The sequence below is a fragment of the Polypterus senegalus genome, chromosome 13, assembly GCF_016835505.1.
Source record: "Polypterus senegalus isolate Bchr_013 chromosome 13, ASM1683550v1, whole genome shotgun sequence".
Classification (NCBI taxonomy): domain Eukaryota; kingdom Metazoa; phylum Chordata; class Cladistia; order Polypteriformes; family Polypteridae; genus Polypterus; species Polypterus senegalus.
The window spans coordinates 123954724-123971097 of record NC_053166.1 but is presented as its reverse complement, the minus strand read 5'-3'; the positions used below and the strand labels follow the sequence as shown (position 1 = coordinate 123971097).

At 37.0% G+C, this 16374-nt stretch overlaps 1 protein-coding gene across 2 annotated transcripts in view; it reads left to right on the top strand.

Moving 5' to 3' along the window:
* Positions 1 to 274: 274 nt before the first annotated feature.
* wdr90 (WD repeat domain 90) overlaps positions 275 to 16374 on the top strand; it is a 65946-nt gene continuing 49846 nt past the window's right edge. For both annotated transcript variants that reach the window (XM_039775164.1, XM_039775163.1), the window contains exons 1-10: positions 275 to 525; positions 2431 to 2522; positions 3695 to 3871; positions 4207 to 4345; positions 5571 to 5741; positions 8353 to 8476; positions 8692 to 8759; positions 8847 to 8956; positions 9417 to 9665; positions 9760 to 9822. In XM_039775164.1, coding sequence (XP_039631098.1) covers positions 516 to 525; positions 2431 to 2522; positions 3695 to 3871; positions 4207 to 4345; positions 5571 to 5741; positions 8353 to 8476; positions 8692 to 8759; positions 8847 to 8956; positions 9417 to 9665; positions 9760 to 9822 — 1203 coding nt within the window. In that variant the 5' untranslated portion in view covers positions 275 to 515. The remainder of the gene's footprint in view (positions 526 to 2430; positions 2523 to 3694; positions 3872 to 4206; positions 4346 to 5570; positions 5742 to 8352; positions 8477 to 8691; positions 8760 to 8846; positions 8957 to 9416; positions 9666 to 9759; positions 9823 to 16374) is intronic.

Below are 16374 nucleotides of genomic sequence, written 5' to 3'. Positions count from 1 at the left end.
AGTAAAGAGACTGCTTTGAATGTTCTGATTGAATTTGCAGCTGTGAGAACATACGACGTAAAATTAACTACAACCTAAAACTTCAACCATTGACTATTCTGGGAGCGACAAAGATTAAGAAAATTCCTCAAAGGAACGACAATTCCCATCATGCACAACGGGCCAAACGTGTAGTTCTGAAACAACAAATCCCATGACCCACTTGAACAAGAAGCTGGCTTACAAATTTTAATTCCCGTCATGCACCGCAGAGTAAATAAAAAAAATATGGAGACGTAAATACTCACGAAGGGGCGGTTTTTGCAGGAACCTTGGGATTTTAGGACACCGTCTAGCATTTTACGGCTAGCGTTAGGGGTTGCCCTTAGAAACGGCGGTAGTCGCCGCGGGAGAATTGAGCCGTATTTTCAATTAGGCAACGGGTTTAACCGGCGAGCTGCAAAGAGGAGGGAAGAGACGCTGGGAGAAGCTTGATATTTCTGAATTTGCTGGTTTTATTCAGCTCACCTCTGGTCATGTCCAACGGTAAAAGAAAACTAAAATGAGCAAAGATAAATGTCTTTTATTTTGAGTTTATCAGCCTCTGTCGTATTGTCTTTTACTGATATGGAAATGATTTAAATAACCATAACTATCTCTGCCCTCAAGTACACCGTGTACGCTTTAGAATTTGTCGATGCTACTTATTTGGGGGAAACTCGCTATACTTTGTTGTGACTTTGGAAGTCACAGAGTGTTTGAGATTTGGCAACGATGGGTATATTAAAATTCATGTAAAGATTAGAAAATGTGTTATAGATAAGTGCGATTAGCCGTATGCCATGGAGTAAATGTCAAGAAGGAGAATGTGATTTGAGAGTTCGCTGTATTTGAATTATACAGGCACTATAACTCCAGCATAGGCTTGACAAAACAGTAGAGTTTCTAAACATAAGGACCATGAGAGAACACTTAAATGGGATAGACTTTTAAAGAGAGTAATCAGCACTGTCATAAAAATGAAGACTGCAGCTCTTTATATTATGGGGAGATAACTTTGCGAGCATGTGAACTAAACTGCCTGCAGTATCAGCCTTGGTCTAACACAATCGCTTGCTTCACTGTGGCTTTGTCATTTATTGCATATATGCATATGTATTTTAGTGACTTGGGTGCTATACAACTATATTCAATAGTCCAACTATCTAAATAAAGATTTTGTTTAGCAAATTGTATGTTGGAATTGGCCGTGCTTCGAGCTAAAATGTCCAAGGCAAAATAAGGCTAAAAAAATCAATAGTGCATATGTGCACATAACATTTTACAGAAAGGACCCTGCTCATATTAGGAACTTTTAGTGACTTCAGTAGTTTACAAAATTAAAAACGAGGATTAAAGTTTTGTATACTATCCACTATCCATGAAATATTTGACAGTTACAATTGTAGTTAACTAAATCAAGATCTTGTAATCAAGAAAGTGGGAACACATTTTATCCTATGTCATATTAAGAATGTTTTGTGTAAAACTTCACAATTTTTAAGATCACGTTTGTGCTGTTTATCTGTAATCTTGTAAATTTGTATTCTTCCAGCTTTTGAAGAAGTTATCTTTTTAGCAAGGAACTGGAAAGCAGAATAATTACAGTGAAGTATACATATAATGAATACAGTATACGTATATAGTTTATGTATAATGACAAAAGTCTGTGATGGCCAGTGCAGTTTTCTACACTGTGGTGTGCTGGGCTGGTAACATCACTTCAAGTTAGGCTCACCAAATTAACAAAAATAATTAAAAGGACAGGCTCAGTTATGGGATGCACTATGGACCCCCTGGAGGTAATAGCAAAGAGGAGAATTAAAACAAAACTGAAAGCCTTTATGAACAAAACTTCACATCTTCTCTCTGACACTGAGTACTTTCAGCAAAAGTGTTTCATGAAACGCTATTGGAGCTCTTTCATTCCAACAGCAATTTGTGTGTATAATGCCTTACTGTGACTGCCAAGTTAGAGGTTTTCTTTTCTTTCTTTTTAAAATTTTCTTCAGTTTTAGTTGTTCTGGTGAGTGTTCAGGCCATAATGTGGGTGTATATATTTTTATTTCTCTGTCAATTTATGTATTTAAAGAGTTTCTGTAAAAAGCCAAATTTCGCCCTGGGGTCAAATTAAGTTCTATCTGTAAACACACAAATGTTTCTGAGTCTATAAATAATTATGGTCATATTCTACATAAAGTTTGCCTTTATGATGCATTTTAATTAACTCACTGTTTCACTATTGTTATTTAAGTAATGATAGACACTTTATTAATCCCAAGGGGAAATTCACATACTCCTGCAGCAGCATACTGACAAGGAACAATATTAAATTAAAGAGTGAGAACAATGAAGGTATAACAGGCAGAAAATAATTTTGTATAATATTATCTCTTTTTTTCCCCTCTTTAGTTTGGCAGCATCCATATGTTAACATCTTTAAGCATTTCAAGGTTGAAGAGTGGAAGAAGGCAACAAAAGAAGGAGATGTCACAACTATTATGGTAAATTCGAATACTGGGCTTTTTAAATTTGAATACAGTACTATCAGGGGATAATAATCTCTGTTTGTAGAGATTATGTTTTGACTCAACATTTACAGGCAAATGTGGTTTGTAATATGGCTCAGTGTATAGTATATTCTACACAGATTTTAGCACTTAACTTCTGTGCATACTGTTTCTTTTAGCCTATATAAGTCGCAACAGAAACCTCAGGCCCTATACTCCTAGTTGGTCATTTTTATTCTTCTAATGATACCTTTGCCCAAGGCAATATGGAAATCAATATAAATACAAAATATTTAATTATTTAAGAAGATAATGTCAAGTTAAACAAATAAGATGAAAAATAGAGTACAAGGAAGTGTGTAAATTCAATACTTGGAACAAGTCTACAATGGCCCAGTAGTTGATATGGTTAGAAAAAATTTGTAAGGGTACAGTATAGAGCAAGTATTAGAAAGCATAAACAGTCCTGAACTGCTTTCTGAAGAACTTTGTGTTCAAGATATGTCTATATTTAGACTAGAAACAGTCTATATAATGATAGATTAGAATTCCCGACTGGTTTGTCAGCAGTAATGGCAAATTCTGGATACTTCATGGAGGTCATAGGTTCAGACTAGAAACCAAAGACTAGTAATACTCTAGAAAAGTGGCATTCAGCCTCATTTAGTTCAGGGCTGGAGTTTTAATCTAAATATTATATTAACTGCAGTGGGAATCCTATGAAGAAAGCATAAAACAAGTAGAAATATGGCTATAATGACTTTAGGTCCAGTCAGGCAACAGAATTCTGAATGAATTGGTTAGATGGCAGTTGGTGAAGGCTGTGCCAGATTTTTAGTAATCTAACCAAGAAAGATACAGAACCTGAGCAATAAATTAATTGAAATAGTTAGTGAGGATGCATTTTCATAAATGCAGCAAAAAGGGCTGTGGTTGGTAACATCAAGAAATCAAGGTGGTGTGGTGGTCATATTTATAGCTGATTTTGCACTCTGAAAAGCTTTGTTGTTAATACTGAAATACTGTAATCTCCTTTGCATACTTTATCAGTGAAAATAACTTCATAATTGAAGGAGAAATAACATGAATTGTAGTGTTGTAGCAAGAAATATGATGACATTAAATAGTAACAAAATGCAAAGTCAAGGTCCATTGTTATTTTATAGGACAAGACTCTCAAGTGCACAGTGTATCGAATCCGGGGTGCGATTCCTGCCAGCAATTACATTCTTCTCCCCAAGACGAGCACTCAGTCTCTTGGTCTAACTGGACGATACCTTTATTTGCTGTTCAAGCCCACACCTGAGAAACACTTTGTAGTGCACTTGGATGTTGCCACAAAGGTAGGGGGAATAGACTTGTAAATGAAAATCAAAATTGCACTTTATTGTATAAAAACAAGCAGTAGGAGTTTTTGGGTGACTCAGTAATGTTTTGAACAGAAATGTTGTCTTCCTGTGTTTGTGCCAAACATTTATTAGTTTGCAGAGTATGCATGTCTTGTTTGGTGTGCCCAGCAACTTTACATTTCCCTTGCTTGCCTTGTCATTTTATGTTTGTGGATGAGAGGAGATTGGACCTTTGCCTGGAGTGCTCTTTATGTCTTGCACTAATACGAGCTGTGACAAGACAGAATGTTGATCAGTCACTGGATATGTTTTGTGTTCCTTGATTTCAGGATTGCCAAGTGATCCGTATTTCATTTTCCAACCTATTTAAAGAGTTCAAGTCAACAGCAACATGGCTGCAATTTCCTTTTGTCTGCGGTGCCACAAAAGACTCTGTTTATGACCACACCTCTAAGACAGCAAAACAAGGTAATTTGTTTTGAGGTGCTTCATTACTAAAACAGACATCCAAACCCTCACATTTTACCACATCATATGCTGCTTCTGGTAATGACTGTATGTATTTCATAAATTAACTACTGTATATGATCTCTCAAGTGTCAGTTATAAGCAGTGCTTGTATGACTACATTTTAGTATAGTATGCATCACTGTTGCCTCTGTGTTAATAACAATGTAACAGTGCCAGATAAAGTCCAGTAAGGTTTACCCAAGACCCCACAGTATACACTATGTGGAAAGACTGAAGATACTGATCATTTTCTTTTCAAATCTGTGTTGATAATAAATAAGGAGAGATACAACAGAAACCTTTGAAATTATAAAAGTAGCATGATGAATGCCAGCAAAAAATAAAGAGAAATATGGGTGGAATTTGGTTTGCAGTAAATTTTAATACTGTTCTTAGGAAATGTGTTTCTTATGTTTGTTTCTTATGTTCTTACTTGGATATGCTACCGAGAAGCTATATTGCTTGTTATCCTTGTGTGTGTTTTTTTTTTTTTTATATATATATAAATAAGCAAGAGCGCTATTGGGTCAAAAACATGCAGAAATATTCTGGTCCTAATTGATGTTCTTTCACAATGGTTTCAACATCTTACTTCTTTTAATTTATCACAAATAAACACATTATTCATAGCATCTAGCATATGTTAGTCTTCCACCTTATATTCTCCTGACCCATAACTGGAGTTGATCCAAACCAGATCAATACATTTGTACCATTGCTGTTTTAGTTGGTGAACTTTAATTTAGAACAACCATGTTTGGTTTCAGTAATTTGATGTTACTGTTTGGATAAATATAGTCAAACATGTAACTACATATCTAAAGTATTAAAACACATTTCACTAGATAGCAAGAAATTCATAATAACCTCCACAAAATCCTGTAGCATCTCCTCCAGTAGCATAATTTCATTGATATTCTATACCCTATTGTCTACTAATGGCGCTTGGAGAGCTTTCCAGTTTTCTATCAGTCTAAAAATGTTTTATGTAATTTGTCAGCCTGCACTTGTTTGCCATCTGACATTTAGCACATTTATGACTTTAGTTTGCCTTGTATTTATACTTTTAATTAAAAAAGTATACTGTATATACCTTAAATGCTTATATAATGTTGCTATTCCTAACCTGCTGCTTGTAGCATTCTATATGTGTAATTTATTTGAACAAGTTTTATTTTCACAGATCTGGTTGGGCCTGCACCAAGTGGGGTACGGTGGACTTGTCTAATGATGGATTTGCGCTACACTCTGTCTATCTACCTGAATCGCCATTATAGCCACCTAAAGAGTATCAAGTTCTGTTCCAGTTTGCTGGTAAAGAATGCTTTTACCAGTGACTTGGTCTGTGATCCAGGTAAAATAAAACCGCTTCTATTTTTGCCATATTTTACCTTCTAAGTAATACAGTGCTATAATATAATTTGTAACAGATTGATTTGTTTATACATATTGCATATTTTATACTTTTTATTAGGCATGTTTATGAACTATAACTTTTAAGGTGTTCCTTAGTTATCCTTTAGAAAATACTCCTTTTTACCCCTGTTCTTTGAGAAATACTCTTTATTGCTTTAGAAATCTTTTGTTACATTTGCTTAAACATTGTCTCACACTTCCGTATCTCTGTTATCACTGCAGTTCTTAGTCTTAAGAATAAGTTAGGCTGAGTTAGACATATTGATGTTACTTCTCCGGTTTACTTACAGTTGACATTTTTCGAAACAGTAGCTATAACTTGACATATTTTACCATAACATTGTTTTCTTATATGTTTTTGCGATTAAATAATTAACATTTGTGGAAACATTTAAATAGCCACAAGCCAACTTTTGCCCATATATTGACACTGCTGTCAGTATTTCTTCAATTCCAATTTGTACATCTTAAAGTTCAATTTAGTGGTTCAGGGACTAAGCATTTTCCATATTAAGCAAAATACATTTCAATGAAATGCATAAATGACATGTTTATATGGCTTATCTGTCAAGAATGTGAATTTGCGAGCATACATTTTTGTAAGCATCTACTAAATTAAATTCTGCTAGGTGTATGCATTTGTCACTATGTCCTTTTGTCGGCATGAATTTCTCTGCGCTCTTTTGTTAGGCATGCATTTGTCAGTGTGCTGCTCAGCCTTTCTACTTGTTTGCTCTCTTTCTAGATTTAAATTTGTACGTACCCTATCAGCAACAAGACAGTTAAAAGTTAACTGTCATTCTAAGTTAGAGTTGAGTTGTGCTCTAAGTTGACTTGCATAAACTACAGTTTAGACAGGTCTGTTCTGATCACAATTCCTGAAGTTGAAATGCAAAATATGAAATTCATTCTTCTCTTTTTGTTTTTTGTTTTAATTTTTAGTCATTACTGCTTGTAGAAAATCTGAAAGTTAACTTGGCATGAAGTATATATTCAGCTTGAGTTGCCACCCTCTCTGTAATCTCCTTGGACACTATGAATTAAAGCAGCTATCATGCCATCTAGCTGAAAGGAAGAATGGAGCTAAAACATAGTCTCGCTCCATAGAGTAGTTCCCACTTGAAAATGAACAGACCACTCTGATTCCCCAAACAGAAGGCTATCCATTTTATTGATGACAGTAGTAGCTATCAAACCTAAAATGCTAAGGAGTTAGGGAGTTTTTGAAAATGATAAACAGTATAAATACTACGTGACGATCTAAAACCATTCTGTAATTTTACATAGTGATGTATGCAGCTTCATCACACTGATTTGAGAAATTAATAGATTTCAATGCAAATTTTAATATTTATGCTGTAATACATATTTTTAATATATTAAAAATGTGGATGTAAGTATGTCAGCCATATTCCCTTCTTGGTCTCAGTTCCATTGGGTATCTCAGCAGCAGCTGCTCCTCATCCATTCCTTGTAGTCAAACAATGAACATCAGAGCTGTAATATGTTGGGCAGTGGAGGTTCTTAGTACATCAAAAAAAAACCTCTTTCCAGGAGGTGTCTTGGGTCTTAAAAGAAATAAGTAATCACATGGCAGCAACAACTTGTTTCAAGCAATTTTTCAGAATTCATAGAAGTTTTTGCCTCTTGTGACGCATATTCATCTATGTTCAATGAGATTATGCTAGAGTGTGCTTGCTAGGAAGTGGAACTGAAGCAGTATTATGTATTTTACTTTTTACAGGCGATATTGTTGCTTCAATTTCCAACCAAGATAATGATTGACAGGTGTAATGAGTATAGATTAGTGTGATTTATAAACACAGGAACACATAAAAAGACATGTTGGTGGTGTCGATAGATCTGTGCAATATCGGTGAGAAGGTCCACTTGTGGCAAGTTGTGGGATGCACAGAATCACTAATGAATCAAGAGAAATGGAAATCTGTATTTCTATAAGCACCATAAGAAAAATGAATACATTTGGTAGTAAAGGGCTGGATGCCAATTCACCATATGATTTGGAATGGCCTACTTGAAGCTAGATGTGCATTCGGCTATAAGAGTATACAGAACACACTTGTTTTTTTGTTGCTACTCTACATCTTGGCTTTAATTTCCTGTACTAATATTTATCATCTCTTTTAAAATCTTTTGATTGTCATTTCCATTTCTAGTTTTGCGAAAAGTTAAGGTGATTTTGTTGAGAGCTGTAACAGCTAAACAGCTACTTATGGTAACGTATAAATTCTCCTCAAAGACCAAGGGTGAGAGGCTGAAAGAGAAGAAGGCGTGATAGTACTGTTAGAGGAGACATGGCACATATACAATATCTGTTCTGCTAGGCATTCTGATCTTTGGAGTACATCACACTTTTCAATATTCAAAGTGGTTAATTTTACTTCATATAAAAATGTGTATGTAATAAATCATATTTGCAGATTAGTTCTCAATAACATGATTTCAATTAAGAGCACATTGTTTTATTCAGAAGCTTTATAGCTTCTTAATACATTGTAAATATTAATGAGCTAAAAATTTTTTTTTAGGTCTGACATTTGCTGATGCAAAGCAAACTGGTTTAACTTTGCAAGGCTTTGGTCCAATGCCGAGAGAAATGTGTTTCCCAGTGCACAGTGGTGAGAACTGGCATGACCTCTATGACTATATCAGGCATGTATAATTCTTTCTTTTGCTCTGAATTTGGTGCAGTAGTTTCTTCACTATGATATTCTTGGCTTTTCAGTTTCTGAGTTTGTTTTTTCCAATTTTATTTTTGTAAAGGACTATGCGTTTCTGTTATTCATAAAAGCCTGCTCATTTTCTATTTTGTTCTTCTATTTTTCAAGTACCTATTATAGTCACTTAACAATAGCATTTTCTTTCAGATTTCCTTCTGATGGAAGCAAGATGCCTTTTGACTCAATTCAGAAAGGGCAGGCAAACCCAGTAACAGGTATACATTTTTGACTTGTTTGGTTTCAGTATGATTTCAATAGCAATGGAATTTTTACGCTTTTTTAACTTTATTTTTAAACTTTAGCTCATCCACCAAATGTAAACTTGCGTCGACAGCAAACACGAACTGTAAATATCAGTAAACCTATCAAGGACAGAGTCTCCTTAATTCAACAGATTGTCAGCCCTAAAATGGTATGAAAGTAATATTTGTATAATATATATACTTTTTGAATTTTGACAATGTATTTTAAAGTTTATTTAAGGCAACTGTTTTCTATTGTATTTTTTTATTATTACTGGTTTTAAGTATTACTTTTTAATCTTAAATACAAAAGGTAACAATTTGCAAGTGATGATATGTGCTTTAGCCTCACAAGGTCAATAGGGCACCTAAGTGCAAATTGTATGCTCAGCTTCCTGTTTTTTTATCTTGAATGCAATTTAATAAACATTCAGATTACTTTCTTATTCATTTTTCAACTTTGAGCTATAAAGGAAGAAGATATTGGCAGTAGTGTCATGTACATATTTGTGAACAGAAAAAATAGTGAAAAAACTGATTCATAATATTAATGTAATAAAAGTACTAAAGTAACGCCTATATTCATAACAGCATTCTTAGTAGTGTTTCTAAAATGCCTCAATCCAACAGCTTCCTCGCCATTGCCCTCCTCTGTTAACTACTAGTCTTCCTGAGCTATGTCTCACGAATGGGATGTCACAGGGCATGTTACTGACTGACACTAAGAGAGAAGATGAGCTTCAAAATGAAGAAGGTGCGGCATCAGAAATATCAAGCCCTGGCATTGAAATTATTGGTGGTGGAGATCATTCTGTTCATGTATTTGCACAGAAAGATACTGACATCACTATTCACAGGCATGACAGTGAAGCAGAGGAGGTAAGGCATTTTTAAAATAATTTTATTGTGAAAATAATACATAAACCTGAAAAAAAGCAAAGTAATAACTTTTATGTGAAATTATCTTTCTCAGACCATGGCCACAAAAATAACTGGACCAGTGTCGCTATCTGCTAAAAAAGTGCATGAACATACAGTGAGACCTCCCTTGATTTATTTATCGTTGTTACTGTATTACATTTTGTGACAGCTGTATCTAGATATTTTTAAATCTAACGTTTTACATATATTTAATGCTCTGTTTTCTAGGGTGGCCAACTCCAATCCTGGAGAGCCACAGTGGCTACAAGTTTTTATTTTAACCATTTTCTTAATTTAGTGAATAGTTTTTGCTACTAATTAATTTATTTGCTATTTAAGACTTAAATGGGCTGATCAACATTGGTTCTGGAGGGTCGCAATGGCTTCAGGTTTTTGTCCAACCTAAGTGCTTCATGAGAAATCACTTACGGTATTGCTGATGAAGCACTTACTGCTCAAATGTAATTTTTCTGCTTAATTTTGGTTGGTGATTTTAAGCCCTTAATTGTTTATTTTAGTCTTAAACAGCTGTATTCATCGTTTTCACTGCTCCTTATTAGCAATAAGACTAGCAAAATACCCGTGCCTCGCAGCGGAGAAGTAGTGTATTAAAGAAGTAATGAAAAAGAAAAGGCAACATTTTGAATATAACGTAATATGATTGTCAATGTAATTTTTCTGTCACTTTTGTGAGTGATGAGTGTTGTTGTCATATATATATTATATATTTTATTATATATATATATATATATATATATGTATATGTATATATACATATACATATACATATATGTATAAACTGCTCAAAAAAATTAAAGGAACACTTTGAAAACACATCAGATCTCAATGGGAAAAAGAAATCCTTCTGGATATCTATACTAATATAGACTGGGTAATGTGTTAGGAACGAAAGGATGCCACATCGTTTGATGGAAATGAAAATGATCAACCTACAGAGCCCTGAATTCAAAGACGCCCAAAAATCAGAGTGAAAAATTATGTGGCAGGCTAGTCCATTTTGCCAAAATTTAATTGCAGCAACTCAAATTGTACGCAGCACTTTGTATGGCCCCTGTGTTCTTGTATACATGCCTGACAACATCGGTGCATGCTTCTAATGAGATGACAGATGGTGTTGTGGGGATCTCCTCCCAGATCTGGACCAGGGCATCTCTGAGCTCCTGGACAGTCTGAGGTGCAACCTGGTGGCATTGGATGGACCAAAACATAATGTCCCAGAGGTGTTCTATTGGATTTAGGTCAGGAAAGTGTGGTGGCCAGTCAATGGTATCAATTCCTTCATCCTCCAGAAACTGCCTGCATACTCTCACCACATGAGGCCAGGAATTGTCGTGCACCAGGAGCCACTGTACCAGCATAGGGTCTGACAATGGGTCCAAGGATTTCATCCTGATACCTAATGGCAGCCAAGGTGCCTTTTCAAGCCTGTAGCGGTCTGTGTGACCCTCCATGGATATGCCTCCCCAGACAATCATTAACCCACCACCAAACTGCTCATGCTGAATGATGTTACAGGCAGCATAATGTTCTCCATGGCTTCTCCAGACCCTTTCACTTCTGTCACGTGCTCTGGGTGAACCTGCTCTTATCTGTAAAAAGCACAGGGCACCAGTCGTGCATCTGCCAATTCTGGTATTCTATGGCGAATGCCAATCGAGCTGCATGCTGCTGGGCAGTGAGCTCAGGGCTCATTAGAGGACATGGGGCCCTTGGGTCACCCTCATGAAGTCTTTCTGGTTGTTTGGTCAGAGACATTCACACCAGTGGCCTGCTGGAGGTCATTTTGTAGGGCTCTGGCAGTGCTCATCCTGTTCCTCCTTGCCCAAAGGAGCAGATACTGGTCCTGCTGATGGGTTATGGACCTTCTATGGCCCTCTCCAGCTCTCCTAGAGTAGCTGCTTGTCTCCTAGAATCTCCTCCATGCCCTTGAGACTGTGCAGGGAGACACAGCAAACCTTCTGGCAATGACACGATGTGCCATCCTGGAGAAGTTGGACTACCTGTGCAACCTCTGTAGGGTCCAGGTATCGCCTCATGCTACCAGTAGTGACACTGACTGTAGCCAAATGCAAAACTAGTGAAGAAACAGTAAGAAAAGATGAGGAGGGAAAAATGTCAATGGCCTCCACCTGTTAAACCATTCCTGTTTTGGAGGTCATCTCATTGTTGCCCCTCTAGTGCATCTGTTGTTAATTTCATTAACACCACAGCAGCTGAAACTGATTAACAACCCCCTCTGCTACTTAACTGACCAGATTAATATCCCATAAGTTTCATTGACTTTATGCTATACTCTGATTAAAAAGTGTTCCTTTAATTCTTTTGAGCAGTGTGTGTGTGTGTGTGTATATATATATATATATATATATATATATATATATATATATATATACACACACATACATACAGTGGTGTGAAAAACTATTTGCCCCCTTCCTGGTTTCTTATTCTTTTGCATGTTTGTCACACAAAATGTTTCTGATCATCAAACACATTTAACCATTAGTCAAATATAACACAAGTAAACATAAAATGCAGTTTTTAAATGATGGTTTTATTATTTAGGAGAAAAAATCCAAACCTACATGGCCCTGTGTGAAAAAGTAATTGCCCCTGAACCTAATAACTGGTTGGGCCACCCTTAGCAGCAATAACTGCAATCAAGCGTTTGTGATAACTTGCAATGAGTCTTTTACAGCACTCTGGAGGAATTTTGGCCCACTCATCTTTGCAGAATTGTTGTAATTCAGCTTTGAGGGTTTTCTAGCATGAGCTGCCTTTTTAAGGTCATGCCATAGCATCTCAATTGGATTCAGGTCAGGACTTTGACTAGGCCACTCCAAAGTCTTCATTTTGGTTTTCTTCAGCCATTCAGAGGTGGATTTGCTGGTGTGTTTTGGGTCATTGTCCTGTTGCAGCACCCAAGACCGCTTCAGCTTGAGTTGATGAACAGATGGCTGGACATTCTCCTTCAGAATTTTTTGGTAGACAGTAGAATTCATGGTTCCATTTATCACAGCAAGCCTTCCAGGTCCTGAAGCAGCAAAACAACCCCAGACCATCACACTACCACCACCATATTTTACTGTTGGTATGATGTTCTTTTTCTGAAATGCTGTGTTCCTTTTACACCAGATGTAACGGGACATTTGCCTTCCAAAAAGTTCAACTTTTGTCTCATCAGTCCACAAGGTATTTTCTCAAAAGTCTTGGCAATCATTGAGATGTTTCTTAGCAAAATTGAGATGAGCCCTAATGTTCTTTTTGCTTAACAGTGGTTTGCGTCTTGGAAATCTGCCATGCAGGCCATTTATGCCCAGTCTCTTTCTTATGGTGGAGTCGTGAACACTGACCTTAATTGAGGCAAGTGAGGCCTGCAGTTCTTTAGACGTTGTCCTGGGGTCTTTTGTGACCTCTCGGATGAGTCGTCTCTGCGCTCTTGGGGTAATTTTGGTCGGCCGGCCACTCCTGGGAAGGTTCACCACTGTTCCAAGTTTTTGCCATTTGTGGATAATGGCTCTCGCTTTGGTTCGCTGGAGTCCCAAAGCTTTAGAAATGGCTTTATAACCTTTACCAGACTGACTGATCTCAATTACTTCTGTTCTCATTTGTTCCTGAATTTCTTTGGATCTTGGCATGATGTCTAGCTTTTGAGGTGCTTTTGGTCTACTTCTCTGTGTCAGGCAGCTCCTATTTAAGTGATTTCTTGATTGAAACAGGTGTGGCAGTAATCAGGCCTGGGGGTGGCTACGGAAATTGAACTCATGTGTGATACACCACAGTTAGGTTATTTTTTAACAAGGGGGCAATTACTTTTTCACACAGGGCCATGTAGGTTTGGATTTGTTTTCTCCCTAAATAATAAAAACCATCATTTAAAAACTGCATTTTGTGTTTACTTGTGTTTATATTTGACTAATGTTTAAATGTGTTTGATGATCAGAAACATTTTGTGTGACAAACATGCAAAAGAATAAGAAATCAGGAAGGGGGAAAATAGTTTTTCACACCACTGTATACATACATATATATACATACCCTTTGGGGTGCGAGCAACTGTTGCTGGGGGTGCCAGAATCCATCAAGGAAGAAAAATGAAAAACATTATTTGTACAAAATCTTAATTTATTTATCCACTAGGCTTACCCGCCTTTTAAGGCGACCGACTTTTAAGTTTACCACTGCTTAAGGCAATTCAATATGTAGATCAATTTGATATTTTATACAAACTCATTAATTTGGTTATATTGCATTTGAGCGGTATTACTTTAATACTCGTAGTTTCTGTTATTTTTGTGATGAAATTTAAACTTTTTTTCTATATTGAGGTCGCCCTTTTGAACCCCCCTGATATTTACTACGCGTTGATGCATTTGTACTCCATCAACATGAATTATTTCCAGAGACATAATTTTGTCTATTTTTCCAGCGCATCGCGCACAAAAGCAAGGGAACAATGGGAGCACCAGAACTCTGCTCACATCATGTCGCTTCGTACCGCAAGTAGTAAGTCTGTGATAAGCGGAATACCGCTACGCTTTCCACTCACGGGACGGAAGAACAATCCCGACCGCTTTTATATAGTAAGAAAGAAGAAGAAGATATCGCACAGTCTGGAGTAGAAAATCATCTTTTACCTGGAAAAACGAAACTATAAATCCCATCCTGCATTGCAAAATGGACGGGGCGTGTGTGAAACTCCGCGCCTGCATAGCACTCATGGGACGGAAGGACACCCGACCGCTTTTATATAGAAGGATTCCTAAATAATTAAATGGACAGGCTATTTCGTATCAGTGCAATACGCTGCTTGTTAAAACGGATGACTCCCGCTCTTACGTGCAAGTCTGCGTGGATATTATGAACTATCATATCTGTTCAAGTTCTATTTAAATTTTAAACAGAAGGAATTTTTATTTAGTTAACAGAAATATCTTTGGTAGGAATGTAAGTTAAATGTAGGCATCATTGCATAAATTTTTCTTCACCATAGAAATGTAAAGAGTAAATTCGCCTTACATTCCAACCAAAGATATTTGTGTCGACTAAATTGAACTTGAAAAGATATATTTTTTCGAATGTGATCGCGCAATTCAGATCAAGTTGACGCGCACTACATCGAGCCTGCGTGCTATTGTGGTTTCGCCTGCGTGCCTCAATAAGTCACCCTCCCCTCGCTCTTACTTTTTACCGTTCATCTAATGATTACACTGAGTATGGCTTTACCAAAACAATCATTGATGGCGAATAAAGTATCCATTATTCATAAAGCTTCAATTGGTGATCTGTCTTTCTGCGTTAACCGCATATTTTTCATACGTCTCAAACCAAGGGGATGTGAGGGTAAAATGAATCGGGAAGCGCTGATATATATGTATGTGTGTGTATATATATGTATATATACAGTATATATATTGAAATAGTTTTACTGTGAAATAATGCTAACAGTACGCGACACGTGTTTCGCGACTAATTTTGGGGTCATCAGGCGTACATACTCGGTGCACCCCCTCTCGGGGGTTGAACCTCGGATGTCGGCGCTAGAGGCGAAGCCTCTTTCATTGCGCCACGGCGTGTGGTTTGTCTATTTGAGAGTATGTAGATCGGGGTATACCCGCGCTTCGCAGCGGAGAAGTAGTGTGTTAAAGAAGTTATGAAGAAGAAAAGGGAACAATTTAAAAATAACGTAATATGATTGTCAATATACAGTAATTGTTTTGTGAGTGTTATGAGCGTTGCTATCATCAAGGATTTAATTATCATTATTTCTTTCAATCGGGTTCGTATTTGTAGGATGTGTTGTTTTCAAGTTACATTCAGTGTTTGTCAAATGTTGTAAAGATAACCGGTTTTATTCATCGATTCGTTTCTTACTGCATCAATAAACAGCTCGTCTTCCTCTTTATCTGAGACGTGATACACTGCATGCACGGGTTTTTTTTTTTTTACACTGTCTTCCTTTAGCGGGACATTGACTTTTTCCACCGTATGCTTTGTTTCTGCAGTAGCTGCACTTATAAATATGCTTGTATGTGTCACACGCTTCATATTTTTTTGCTGCCTTCTCAATTGTGTAATTCGGTTTTTGTTCAGCACTCTTTGGAACTGTAGCTTTTGTCTGTGCCCTGCGTCAGTTCACGTGAGCCGCTTCGGTGTACATGCATCGAAGGTTCCCAGCTATGCTGGTGCCATCTCGTGTGATGTCCACGGCTGTATTTAATGTTAGCTAAGACCTGGCACTTAAGTTTCTCTCGCAGTTTCGCTGAGTTTGTGCCAAACACCACCCTGACCATCTCATCTTCCTCTGCATAAGCACAGTCCTTCACTCGCGAATATTTAGTGGCAGTGCTTCTATTGGATTGCCGCTGACGGACGGCCTTATATGGGCAGGCACTAAATTATGTGGGAGGCGTAACTCCGCCTCCCACGGCCATCGAGCAGAAGTCTATTATAGTATATGGACGAAAAAATAGGTTCCAGTTATAACCATTATGCGTAGAATTTGAAACCTGCCCAACTTTTGTAAGTAAGCTGTAAGGAATGAGCCTGCCAAATTTCAGCCTTCTACCTACACGGGAAGTTGGAGAATTAGTGATGAGTGAGTGAGTGAGTGAGTCGGTGAGGGCTTTGCCTTTTATTAGTATAG